Here is a 13,109-nt window from a genome sequence, read left to right on the forward strand (position 1 = left end):
TGGTCGGTCCGTTGGAGCGAAAGCACCCGAGGCATCGAAAACAAAGAGCGGGTAAATATGATTGATTGGCGACCGCGTCGCTGAGGCCTTCAACGTCAGTAGCGAGGGAATGACAACGAAGCCAATCCATCCGGTTTTGATTCTTGAGGTGAGTGAGGTGAGTGTGTGCAGTGTCGTTATGGTCATGGAGTAACGTGCCGTGCCGTGACGGACTTGAAAGACACCAAACAGTATTTTTTTTTCCCATTGATAGTGCGCCGCTGCATCGTTACGCGACATGTTGTTGCGCCTTTCTGGTCACATGGCTACTTGGAGCTTTTGCTTCTGTATGTTGGATTCACCCGACAAAAATCACAGTCACCTCAGTCACGTTGGCCACCGTCTCAGGTACGTCTCACGTCTCAGCTCAAGGCTTCTTTTCTCTCCGCCTCTGAAGGGCAGGGAACGGTGGACCTGCAAAACGTGGAGTCAACACTGTATCACAGTACAGTACAGTCCCGTCTCATCCATAACGTTATCGTAGTGTAAATTACGAAGCTTACCCACCTGTTTCCCTTGAAGTCGGGCCCCCTAGCTAGGGCGATTTGCGGCCCTAGCACGGGCTAGGATGACCAGTAGCCCGCCTACCATCTTTGTTATAGGCATGCTCACAGTCGTCTTAGTGCCGCCTTCGGCTCTCCACCTGCTGGCCATGCTAACGTTATGCCACGCCACGCCACGCCACGCCTTGCCTTGCCTTGGCCCCAGTCAGCCGGTTATTAATTAGTACGTACGCATGTTAGTTACTGCGTAGGTCCAGATGACTACTGGTATCTGTCCCAGGGCATGCGCGTGATCCGGCCAGCCCCTCGCTCTTTCCCACTCTCGATCTCTTGACATCGTCATCAACAGCCATCGCATTTTCTTTTTTCCTTGTCTCCCTTTCCTCCCGAAACAGCCTCGGGGTGAGGTGTGTTCGTCGGGCTGTCTGGAGCATATGCACCTGTTCTTGTCTTGTCTTGTACAGCTTTACATACTCCCCCCGCGTCCTTGACCTTGATTCCATAGCGTTCCGCGGATGACTTGGTCTTCCTGCTGCCATCAGCTCATTCAGTAGCTGCATCGTCGACCCCCGAATAGGCCGACGGGTCGTCTTCTCCTCCTCTCCTCGACGACTTCCTGCGCCCTCCTGCGCCCTGCGCACCGCGCACCGTCAAGATGCGCCCGCCGAGAATCGCCATCCTCGTCCTCTTCTTCGCCGCGACTCTCTTCCTCTTCTGCCGCTCCATCACCTCCATACGCCGCACGGCTCCCATCATAACACCGGCGACCCCTCAAAGGTCCACATTCAGGTCCTTCTTCTCCTTCACAGCGCCGTTCACCCTCTTCCCGCCGAACGCCGCCATCTCCCTCTTCGACGACAATAGCACCTTCTTCCCTGCCCGACCTGCTGCGTTTGGGCCGAACCTGCCCTCCAACGGACTGAGCGGTCAGTTATGGATAGGCTCCGGCTTTGCCGATGAGAACCTCGCGGATGGCGAGGGAGAGGGCGAGCTCGGATGCAGCGATTTGGCCGGTTTCGAGGAAGGCTTGGCCAACCTCGAGCTAAAGACTGCTACCAACAGTTTGAGCGTGAAGTCCAAGGCCGGCGGGGTGGCGACCAAGGGGAAGAATTCTAAGAGGGATGGTCTTCCCACAGTTCCTGCTGTGGACCGGACAGCTGCATTGGATCTGCAGCCACAACAGAACTCTCGGCCGGAAGACGACGGGACCGATGATTATCTACATCAAGGCCTGAGCCCAAAGGCACCCGGGCGTGAGATCCCGCCTTCGGGCACCAGCCATGCAGACATACAGTCAATCCAAGAGACTGCCGAGATCACCGGCAAGATAGTCCTGCTCAGCCGTGGCGGATGCGGATTCCTCGAGAAGGTGAAATGGGCACAGCGACGAGGGGCTATCGCTCTTATCGTCGGGGATAATCAGAAGGGCGGCCCTCTCATCCAGATGTTTGCACGTGGCGACACATCCAATGTCACGATACCTGCCATCTTTACTTCGCGGACGACTGCCCACTTGCTGTCTTCGCTGATGCAACCTGGAAGTTTTATCGAGGATATCCTCGATGAGAATGGCAACCCCGTGTTGAAAGTGCAACAGTCTGACAAGGTCCGCAAGAAGGGAAAGCAGCCAGCCACAGCTATCGCGGCTCCGGCGCCGAAGAAGACCACAGTCACAGGATCTAGCACTGGCCGCGTGGCTAAGAAGAACGCAGAGAAGCAGAGCCGCAAAGCTTTGAGGAGCAAATCGGAGCCCAGCTGGCTATCCAGACTCTTCACCTGGGGCAGACACTCGGGAGCTGCGGAGGAGCGAAGCAGACCTCCAAGCAGTGGGCAGCTAGACTGGGTTCTTGTAGAAGACTGGAGTGACGAAAAGGACAAAATCATCAAGAACAGCCTTGAAAAGGCATCTGGAAGAGGAGGAGAGAGCCAGCGGGGCGAAGAACAAGGTTCAGGAGATGGGTTCCAGATCGGCGTGCAAGACTGGCGGGATCCAGACCTCGTAGAATCCAGCGGGTCATCCCAGGGAAGTAATACTGGTGTCTTTGCCAAGACCGGCGGCAACAAGGACAACAATGGGCCAGAAGGGGGTAGTATAACACCAGGTAGTGGTGAATACTCGAGAAACAAACAAGCTGGCTCTGCACCTATCGAAACTGAAGACGACTCCAGCTCCTCAGGCGGGCTCATGTCAAAGATCTTCGGTGACGACGACGGCGCTGACTTTTCGAACACGAGGCCGCAACCGGATCCAATTCATACCCCCATTGTGCAACAAACCCCACCGGCCGATAAAATCCATGAGGGTCTTTGGATTACTATCACCCCGACCGGCAGCGCGACACCGTTCTTTGACACTCTGTTGGTACTCGTCATCAGCCCCCTCATAACCCTGTGCGTCGTCTACGCTCTTCTCCTGCTAAGAGCTCGCATCCGCCGTCGACGTTGGAGAGCACCAAAGTCTGTTGTGGAGAGGCTCCCGGTACGAACTTATCATACCGTTGCGTCTACCCCAAGTCTGTCTCCAAGGTTACCATCACCACACAGCTCATCCCCCACGACGCCTCTGTTGCAGGGCTCATCACGGCCAAGGCCGAGGTCTCGGACAACTACTGGTATTCCGGACGCGGATGATCTACTGCGCGTTGATTCCGCACTGCAGGTATCAAGATCACCATCTCGGGAGAAAACGCCTCATGCATCGAGCCAGTGGAAGAAATACATGGGACGGCAGGTGGAGTGCGTTGTGTGCTTGGAAGAATATATTGATGGAGTCAGTCAAGTTATGAGTCTTCCTTGTGGTCACGAGTTCCACGTGGAGTGCATGTGAGTGTCATTGTCTTTTACTTCGCTATACAAGACTAACTTTTCATAGAACGCCTTGGTTGACGACTCGGAGACGTACGTGTCCCATCTGCAAGGGCGATGTTGTTCGGTCCTTGGCGAGAGGCATACCGTCCAGCCCAAGATATGAACCATATCGGGACGACAGTGACGACGATAGTGATGTCAATATCGGGACGTCAGCCTCGAGCAGCCACTCATCTCCGGAAAGGGAATCAGATGTTGAGCAAGGCATTCTTTCTCCAACGCCGCCACGCGGGAGGCGACAGAACCGTGCTGAAGGCTGGTTAAGCATGATATCCAATAGCCTCCGGGGTAATGCATCATCATCGTCTAGATCCAGCCAGCGTCAGCGCCCTCCAGAGGACAGGAGGAATCGATGATATATATCTGTCCCCAGTGTTGCATTTTCAGTGCCACAAAAACGCATGGTCTGTAATTGGTTTCAACCCGCTCATCTCAAAGGGAGCTTTCAGCATTTTCGGTCAGGCTTTCTACTTTTGGCAATGGGCGAGGAGTACTCTGGCGCCGCGGAAAGACACAAACACACTCGTTGATACCACCACGTTTTCTTCACTCTTGTATTATGGGCATTTTCCCGACTAATCATGACTAACTGGGAGGGAAAGGGGGAAGACGGAATTGTTCTCTGCTTTCCGTAATTGCTCCATAGACCTAGACCATCTTGACGAAACTCAGGGGGAGGGTAGGAGAGCATTATACCCATCGCCTCCGGAGGCGAAGACGGCTTGGAAATACATCTCAATTGAATGCTTCAATGATACAACATCGCCATAATGGTCCCAGTCACTGCACGAAGAACCCCAGCGGCACTCTGGAAGCATGTCGAAGCATGTCTATAATGTTAGATCTCGCTTCTAAACCCAATGATACCCTGATGCTCAAAATCCAACCCACGATGCTATGCTATCTCCCAAAAGCCAGACTCTACCCGAAAGTGAGACGACCAATCCTACTCGCCCCATTCAGCGCCATGTCCAATCGTCCCATCATCACCAAGAACTTTGCCCCGGTCCCATTCTCGCTTTTCTCCCGCCCTGCTCCACTGGACGTCGTCCATGTTCTTTTCACCACCGCTCTTTTCCCACTTCGACACCTGCTCGTCGGTGAATCCCGCCGCACGCAACCTATCTGCGCCCTGCTGTCTCCACTTCGCTCGGTCGCGAAGAGCTTCGAGGGCGTCGTCCCAGTCGTCGCCAGCTGTTGTGTCGGGCTGCACGTCCGATTTCGGGTCGTAGTTGTCAGAAAACCGGCTGTCCATGGCTGACGAGCCGGGCGCACCTCGTCCGCGGATGCGAGTTGGAGGAGGCGGAGCCGGCCCGATGATGTCTGCTAAGGGGTCTGAGTCCTCGCCCTCATCTGGTTCGTCCTGTGGAGGAGAGTCCTGCTTCAGCCGGCCATCATCCTTCCCTGATCGTCGATGATAGCTTCTGCTTAGGTGTCCAGTCTCCGAGCCATCACGCGCAGGCGAGCGCTCACTGTGTCGTTTGTGCCGACTCCTCGGAGACCTTGATCGATCTCTATGCCTCGTCTCCTCTCGACGCCCGTCTTCTTCGTCTGGCGAGCGGTGCCGACGGTGTCTGTGTCTCCTAGACTCTTCCTCGTCGACCGTGCGGTGATGGCGCTTTTCCCTTCCTGGCGACCTGCTCCGCTCTCGATCTCGATCGCGGTCTCGGTCTCGGTCTCGTGCATGTCTTGACCGATGCGAGTCGCTCGTGCGTTCTCTTCTCGAAGACCCACCGGACACGCTCGCCCTCGCTGGGCCCAACTGCTCCTTCCCTTCCTCTTCCGCAGCTCGCCTGCGCTTCTTGCCCCCCAGTATGGCAGCGATGTCGCCGAGCTGGCGGTTCCTAATCGCCCCCGACTCAGGCTTGTACCGCTTCCTCTTCTTGTCCTCCGCCTCGGCCAGGTCCTGCAGCCGCGCCTGCGACTCGGCGGCTTCCCTTGCCAGCAGCGCCTCGTTGTGGTTCTTTGTCTCCTTGATGATGTGGCGCAGGAAGCGCGTGTTGGGCTTCAGCTTGTTCGAGGGCCTTCCTCAGCCGTTAGCGCCGCCCGCCGCCGCCGCACGCGAGAGATTGGAGAGGAACAGAAAGACGTACCGGGAAGAGTTGTAGGCTTCGAGCCCCATGGCAGAGTATTTCGCTGAGGCGTCCTTGGCCTCCTTCGCCAGGAGCCCGGCGACGTACTCGTCGGTGAGCAGCTCGTCGTTCGCCATGGTGGCGGTGCTAAGATATACTTTTGACAGCAAAGAAGGGCACGAAGCCAAAGAAGAGGATCTACATACGATGTTTCATGCTAAGAGGTGCAGTTATTGAAACAATACAGGCCAAGGAGTTGTGGTCCGTTCGGAAAGGTCAGGTATGACGAGGAAAGGAAGCGTTATCGTGCTTATCGGATCTGCCGAAGTCTGGCCGGGCGACGCACCCCGCGACAGGCGCAGGGCAAAATGCGCGCTAGTCTATTTGCAGGTGTTATGTAAACACTCAATGTAGATTCGCGATTGATCAGAAGATTGAAGTTGAACCTGTCTCAAACCTATAATTGACCGCGTAAACAATAACACGCAAGCAGTTTGATTGATCTGTTGTTTAAAGGCAAACGGGCGGGACAATCGCAGAGAGCAAATCGCACTGCACGTCAATATGGACACAAAGAAGATCGAGAAAGTCCTCCGCAACCTGACCGAGCTGCAAAGCAACCATGAAATCAGCATAATCAAGATCAGCGAGCCCATCCTGAGCGCAATACCGCAAGATGGCAATGGCGTCAGGACCTCAGATGTTTCCAACTCGTCCATGGACGCGCCGACACCCGCAAGCCTCGAGGCGGACCTGGCGCACTACAAGGAGCTGTTCGCAAAGCTCCGCTTCTCGTACGTGGAGCAGGTCACAAAGGAGAAGTTCATCCGCGCGATCGTGGGCGACCCGCCACTGATCGTGTCTCCGCAGGAGAACATCGAGCTGGAGAAGGAGAATGTTGCGGCCAAGGGGCAGCTCAAGGCGCTGAAGATGGAGGTGGCAGACATGGTGGAGGAGTTAGAGAAGAAGGGCCGCGACCTGAGCAAGCGGTACGAGAACGTCAAGCTGGAGACGACTACATTGAAGGAGCTGCCGGCAAAGATTGCGCATTTGGAAGATCGCATTGCCGAGCTCAAGGAGGCGCAGGAGCCGGGCGAGAATCCTAGCCTGAGTCTCCCGTTATCAAAGACACTGGAATTGGTTGAAGAGAAGAAGCGCCAGAAGCACGAGCTCGATAGGCAACTTGAACAGCTCCAGTCACAAGTGCCGCGCAAGAGGAAGGAGATGGAGAGGCTCCAAGCCGAACTCCAGCCTTTGGAGGTGAAGCGGCAGAACAGCACAGCAGCAGCAAAGGAGGCAAAGAGGAGGAAGGAGGCTGCACTCGGAGGCGTGGAGGATGATCTGGAAGAGAGAGGTCGTTGGTGGAGGGCTTCAGAGACCTTACTCAAGCAGATGCTCGACATTCGATCCTGAGAAGTGCTCAGCCCTGTCAAACTGTAGTCTCTTGCGATGTTTCAAATCTTGGGTGTTTCGGTGTTTCGGTGTTAAGGCTGGGTTGCGGTCTCGACATGGCTTTGGGCGGACTGTCATACAATGAATGCATATGTTTGTGGTCCATGCTGGGAGGTCTGACTCTCCAGACAAGATACATTTTGAATCTGAAAATACCCTTTTTAAGGTATTACTGAAATGGATCTATCACCTTTTATAAAGGTAGTAACCTCTTATTAAGGAGGCAGTGATATCCTTGCTGAACTAACATTTATTACCCTGGTGGGAGAGTAGTTATTGAATGAAGAAGTTTATTTACCCTCAGGGAGAAGCACAGCACCGAGATTCATAGACAAAAGATCACCTTTTTGCGGAAACAGCTCCACTAATCCTTTCCCGAGTAGCGATGAGAAGAACCTTCATCAACAATTGGATCAACATCGTTTCTCAGATTTCGGCCAATCAGTGGAGTCACAGCACTTTAGTGCCATTAACCAAGGTGAGATTTAAGACTGAATCATGCAGTACTCTCACTCACGAGACTTATGTAATAACTAAGAGCAAGTCCAGTCAGGTGCGCTAGCACGTGACGTAATGAAAGTCGAAACCGCTAAGCAGAAGTCGGGCCCACTGCGGCAACTCGCTCTTGCCCTTCGCACTTTTTCAAAAATTTGTATCACGTGCAGCAAAAATTGTATCTTTCCGAGCCAATCTTTGCGGCTAGGTCCACCATCCCAAATTATTGAAGTTAAGCACCCTTTCGCCAACATTGTCAAGAAGGTACGTTGCGACTCTCTCGCTGTGGCAGTAGCACTTTAAGCCACCTGTTTCTCGTACTCTACGAGCTCAGAACTAATTGGCATCATCTAGACTCCTCGACAAACCCAGGCAAAATGAGTACGTTCGAACATGTCCTAAAGTCACGGTCTTCAAGCGATTAACAACAACAATAGCAAAGGGTACCAGCTCCTTCGGAAAGCGCCACAACAAGACGCACACTCTGTGCCGTCGCTGCGGTTAGTATACCCCCCGAAAAGAATCCTGGACGAGTTGAGACAGGCGCGTCTGGCGACTGAAAGTCCACGTAACGAGGATAAGGAGCGCTGACATCGTGTTCGACATACAGGTCGCCGATCCCTGCACGTTCAGAAGCACACCTGCTCATCTTGCGGCTACCCTGCTGCTAAGACCCGAAAGTGTACGCTCTTCCCGATGCCTCGATGCTGCGAAAAGTTCTGCCGGTCGAGATAATGAAGATGTTGGGTACTAACGATTGACAAACAGACAACTGGAGCGAGAAGGCCAAGCGGAGAAAGACCGTCGGCACCGGCCGCATGAGATACCTGAGCACCGTTGCCCGCAAATTCAAGAACGGCTTCCAGACCGGCGCGCCGAAGGATTCCCGTGGCCCGACAAAGGCATAAGCGATAAAAGAGGGAAGCGAACAATCGGGGGACTGCTGCTGCATTTTCGAGGGCGTGTAGTGGGAATGGACGGATCGGAACCCATCTTCTTTGCTTTATGATTCTCAAGGATCACGGTTACGGTCTTATCAGCAAGGTCACCATAAAACGGCATTCTATCGTCTTTGGAGGTACCGCGAGGGTCGTACGTAGCTCAATGGAACGCTGAGTGCGACTCAACCAACAAGCATTGTCACAAAATCGCATTTGGTGAATGCAATCTGGCATATTGATATGCTTGCGTGACTTTTTCAGTTGGAAATGGTATGGTCGGCAATTGGTGACGAGCCATGTCTGAAGCAAGTGCTGGACTGGGAGACCCTCAATGGTCATGAGCGACTCCGAATACCACTGCTCGTACCTCTACCCGTTTCGTGCACCCAAGCATGCAGAAAAGAGCCATTCTCGACCTGTGAGACTTTCGCGATGGCCATCTTGGGATCTCTCCTACAGGAACTACTATAACATCATTGACCTCGTTCAAACACTCGGACACCCCCGTCTCCCCCAACATGATATAGATACTCATGCTCATCTATCGCCCTGCCCATATCACCTCCGCCCCGTGTGATTCTCACAACGCCACTTACATCCTTCGCCGCCCCTGTGTCCAACACTCTCAGACTCAGCACTGCTTCCGCTTCGTGTGCTAATGACAAAGCAAAGGCCGCGTGCTCCTTCTCCAGCGTCGTAGTCTGCGCGGATATCAGAGGCTCGTCTGCTGAGAGCGTCATGACACATGCATGTACTTTCTGTAGCCGGTGTTAGCTTTCCCAGCCTTTGTAAGCGTACACTGTCGACCGTACCTCCCGTAGGTCCAGAACCGTGCCTCGCAGAGCATTGCCCGTTAACTCATCTTCTCCAGTGGCCGCGAGCAAGAAGTCTAACTGATCAATGACTAACACGACTTTGCCCTGACTCCGAGCCTGTAGTCCGTCAATGGCCGCATTCAGCACCCGACTCAGGTCCTGGAGCCGAGGGCTCGTGAGGACGTCTCGTCCAGGCGTCTTTACAGCAGCAGGAGGAGCACCATCAGATACCGGCGAGAACAGCCCGCTCAAGCCATCCACAAACGAGAACCTGCCCTTTCTCGCCAATGCCTCCAAGTCGATGCCCTACCGCGCACTGTGTGAGTAAAAGACCATGCTAGAACCCTACATGAGAAGAGCACATACCAATCGTCCAGCGCCCTCCTTCCAAAACGTGAAGTCCCGGAGGAAGCTCACAAGCAAAACGCTCACTTCATCTGAGCTCTCTGCATCATGCGCCCTCGAGTCCAGAGGCTCGGCGGCTGTGCGTGCCCGGTTCCTGAGATAGCTGTAGAGGTAGCGGAGGGCGAGCCAGTTTGTGCTGGCGCCGAGAATACCCGTGAGGACGATAAGCGATGTTTCCGGCGGGAGAGACAGGTATGAGTCTAGCAGCGGCGGTATCCTGGACGTCATTGTGACTCATATGGAACATACCCGACCATAATGGTTGTAAAAGAAGGCTGAATTTCAGAGACTTTGACAGTGGTGGGGGAAAGAGTACGGTGCGGCATTATGTGACTACGCACTGTGGAGCAAAATAGGGGGACACAGCTTGGGTAAATATCATATCGTGACACAACTTGAAGCACTAGAGTTCAATCAGAGACAATTCTTTCATATTGCTACTCGGATCTAACCTCTATATCTACTGTCCTATAAATGATAGTCGCCAGGGATCAGACATGCTACTAGAGACAGAAGGACAACTCCAGGGAATGCGGAATGCGGTGCTAACGAACACCAGGCAACTCAACGCTCCCTCCTTACCTTATCAAACTAGAATTTCTCCTCCTGGCTTTTGCAGTAGATGTTTTCCCATTTTGGCTGGATCCCGGAGTAATTTATCTCTTACATATGAACCAATTGGCAACAAGGTGAGCAAGGAAAAGTGTCATGTGACTAGTCAGGTGATATATGCCTGGCCTGTGTGCTAAAAGGGAGTTTAAGCCGCCCTCCGGCTCCGGGGCAAGATTTGTCATCATTGATACTATTTGCTGCTCTTGTCTTGATAGTGTGTCGCCAGAGGTACTCAATTGTCCTAACAATTTAAGGTCATCTATATGGATGCTGGCAGCTCCAGATTCGGCAAGCGCCTTGGTCGATTTAAGAGTTAGCGTCAAAGACCCAAATCCCAAACAAAATCTCGCAACTATCTCGCAACTAACAGCATCTAGAATTAAAATAAAAAGCAATGCTTGACCTTCGACTACGGCAACCGGTCAAATTTAACAGTCTTCTTAACACGAGTTCGAGCTCTTTCCCTTGGCCCACCGACAGCATCCCCAGCACCCCTATCTTTAACACCCTTCGGAGCGTGAGTTGCCTTGCGTTTCTTCCCACGCACCGCCTCGCCAGCAGAGGGGTTGTTTGATGTGGCGTCTGCGGGAGCAGCACCAAGAGGGTGATAACTAGACTGAAGCTTCTTGAGCATCGCGGTCTTTTCCTGCGATATATTCAATTCTTGGTCCACTGCCATTTCGCAATTCTTCCGCCTATCTTCAGAGTATCCGAAAACAGCCTCAAAACTCTCGGGGCAAGGCGGGGGCTTGGCGGCTATTTCGGCCTTGATACGGTCTAAGTCAAAGCTAGATTCCCATCCCTTCTCATCCGCATATCGTCCCGTAGCAAGGAGACGCCGATTGCGATCGATTTTACTGCTTGGAGACCGGATCCATCTGATGTAAGGACGGCCCAAGGACTGGACCTCCAGCCACGTGAACGGATAGTCAAAGTCTGCAAACTCCGCAGGCGGCAGAAGGACAGATTCCATGGGACGAGGAGGAACCGTCTGGAGTGCCTCAATGGGGTGTGTAGCTTATGTATAATGGGTGAGCTGTGTGGCTGAGCGTCACTTCGTAACCCACTTGCTCAATTCAGTTATCAAATGGCCAGTATCATGGTTCAGTCGTACATTAGGGTGTTTCACCCACTGTGCTGGGTCACCAATGTCTGGTTCTTCCACTGTCTCAAGACGGCAATTAATACATGTCGGATTGGCCGTGATGATAGAGTTGAGAAAGACGACTACACCCTTCACATCATTGAGTTCAGGCAAGTTTCTCTGCCCAGGGTATTGTCTCTTCGATCCAATTCGAAAAGCCTTGCCAAAGTCGATGAGCTGTATGGTATCGGTATCGTTGTCGATGAGAAGGTTGCGGTCAACAATATCCTGTTGCATAAGACCATATTGTAGGTTCAAGTCGTCAACAACAGCCATTGGTTGACGCAGCCACTTCAACTTGAAGACCCGAGACCTATTCTTGTACAATGTGTCATCAGATACAAACTTCATAGTAAATCCAACAACACCTTCTTTTGTAATCTCTTTTAGGACAAGACGATCAATGGCCGGGATGCTAGGGTGAGGTGGAAGTGCCATCATGATGTGAGCGAGATTCCACAACCCTCTGTCCGTGTTCCAACCCTCCATCTGATACTTGAACGCAACGGGTCTCTCGTGGCCATCTTCATCGTAAGACATTAAGTCTACACCGGGAGAGAGGCGACGAAGCCCAGTCAACTCAGATCGTAGGATAGTAGAAATGTTTCTGCTGACAGTGCTGTAGGCTGAGAAAGGGGGGTAGTAGTTATATTTGTTCACGTCGTCCTCTGGTTTTCGTCGACAGCAAGAGCACTTGTGCATCGCTGGAAAAGTCAACCGCCGTTACCTGTGTCGAAAGAAGGGGCAGAAGCGGCAACAAGATCTTTTGGATTACCCCCGGCCGATTGTTGACTCGATCTTCATAGTTCATCCCTTCGAAGGAATCATTCGGGTGGCCTCGTAGGGCAAGATACGGTATCGCGACTTGAAGCCTTCTTCTGCAGTCAAAGTCGGTAATTTCCATCTCAGAAGAGGTCTCGTCGCCGTATACCACCCACTCGTTCACTATAAAGTGTGAGTTTGAAGTTGACATGATGTCCGACAATTGCCCAATACCTTGGTGCTTAAACGTAAGTGAGAGGTGGCTGCGTTGAAAGACCAGGCAGGGCAAAATAATGTAGATAAAGTAGGAGAATAACCACAAAGAAAATCAATCGTATCCAGACTCTCCTCCCGAGAGAATTGATGCGTTCAGAAGGCTGATAAAGCGCTGCCTCTAACCCAGCCACATCATGACCGTCTAGGACATTGCCATGATGGATTGGCTTGGTCGCATTCGCTGAGTCTTTGTCAGTCACAGTTTCTTGATTGGCTGTTTTCGAATACAGTTTGCCCTACTTTTCACAGTGACATTACAAGAGCCGTCCCAGATGCGTGATGATATTGCCGGAGTTTCACTCGTTGGTCTCCCGCTCCGCAATTTTGGTGGCCGAACGAACCTATGAGATGCCATGCATTTGTGATCCAGCTGTAAATTTAAAAGGCACCAGAATATCTTTTAGATTTCTAGTAGAAGTAGTCTTTGCTCGTCACTAAACCTCAAGACCCTTTCCTACTGCGATCAGGAGAGATCAGGAGACCTTCCTCGAACCCTCCCATTTACCCCTATTCACCCTTATTATTCACCCTTATCCAGCCCTATTCACCTTTATCCACCTTCACCGACACCCCCACCATGTCAGCCAGCACCATACCCACCACCTTCGTGACCGGCGCGATAGGCACATAAGGCTCCGCCGTCGTATAGCACCTCCTCGCTGCCGGCTGGGCTATACATACGATAGTGTGTAACCCCTCTATGCCCATGTTTGACCTCCAGCTCC

General features: G+C 52.8%; 4 protein-coding genes across 4 annotated transcripts; 3 read left to right on the plus strand and 1 right to left on the minus strand.

Annotated features, from left to right (window-relative positions):
- Nucleotides 1-1,197: 1,197 nt before the first annotated feature.
- UCRPA7_2666 (putative ring-9 protein) lies at nt 1,198-3,173 on the plus strand (the record flags this gene model as incomplete). The annotated part of the gene is made up of 3 exons (XM_007915219.1): nt 1,198-2,644; nt 2,720-3,021; nt 3,069-3,173. 3 exons carry the CDS (start codon nt 1,198-1,200, stop codon nt 3,171-3,173), a joined length of 1,854 nt encoding a protein of 617 aa, XP_007913410.1.
- A 1,183-nt stretch (nt 3,174-4,356) lies between these two features.
- Nucleotides 4,357-5,619, minus strand: UCRPA7_2667 (putative pre-mrna-splicing factor 38b protein; the record flags this gene model as incomplete). Its single annotated transcript, XM_007915211.1, has 3 exons — nt 4,357-4,814; nt 5,145-5,434; nt 5,504-5,619. The coding sequence occupies 3 exons, from the start codon at nt 5,617-5,619 to the stop codon at nt 4,357-4,359; spliced, it is 864 nt and encodes a 287-aa protein (XP_007913402.1).
- Nucleotides 5,620-6,046: 427 nt separating this feature from the next.
- UCRPA7_2668 (putative 60s ribosomal protein l37 protein) lies at nt 6,047-6,895 on the plus strand (the record flags this gene model as incomplete). Its single annotated transcript, XM_007915218.1, has 1 exon — nt 6,047-6,895. The coding sequence occupies one exon, from the start codon at nt 6,047-6,049 to the stop codon at nt 6,893-6,895; it is 849 nt and encodes a 282-aa protein (XP_007913409.1).
- A 911-nt stretch (nt 6,896-7,806) lies between these two features.
- UCRPA7_2669 (putative 60s ribosomal protein l37 protein) lies at nt 7,807-8,337 on the plus strand (the record flags this gene model as incomplete). The annotated part of the gene is made up of 4 exons (XM_007915229.1): nt 7,807-7,810; nt 7,867-7,929; nt 8,040-8,111; nt 8,198-8,337. The coding sequence occupies 4 exons, from the start codon at nt 7,807-7,809 to the stop codon at nt 8,335-8,337; spliced, it is 279 nt and encodes a 92-aa protein (XP_007913420.1).
- Nucleotides 8,338-13,109: the final 4,772 nt, after the last annotated feature.

The sequence above is a fragment of the Phaeoacremonium minimum genome (assembly GCF_000392275.1).
Source record: "Phaeoacremonium minimum UCRPA7 unplaced genomic scaffold PA7_03_scaffold_183, whole genome shotgun sequence".
Taxonomy (NCBI): Eukaryota; Fungi; Ascomycota; class Sordariomycetes; order Togniniales; family Togniniaceae; genus Phaeoacremonium; species Phaeoacremonium minimum.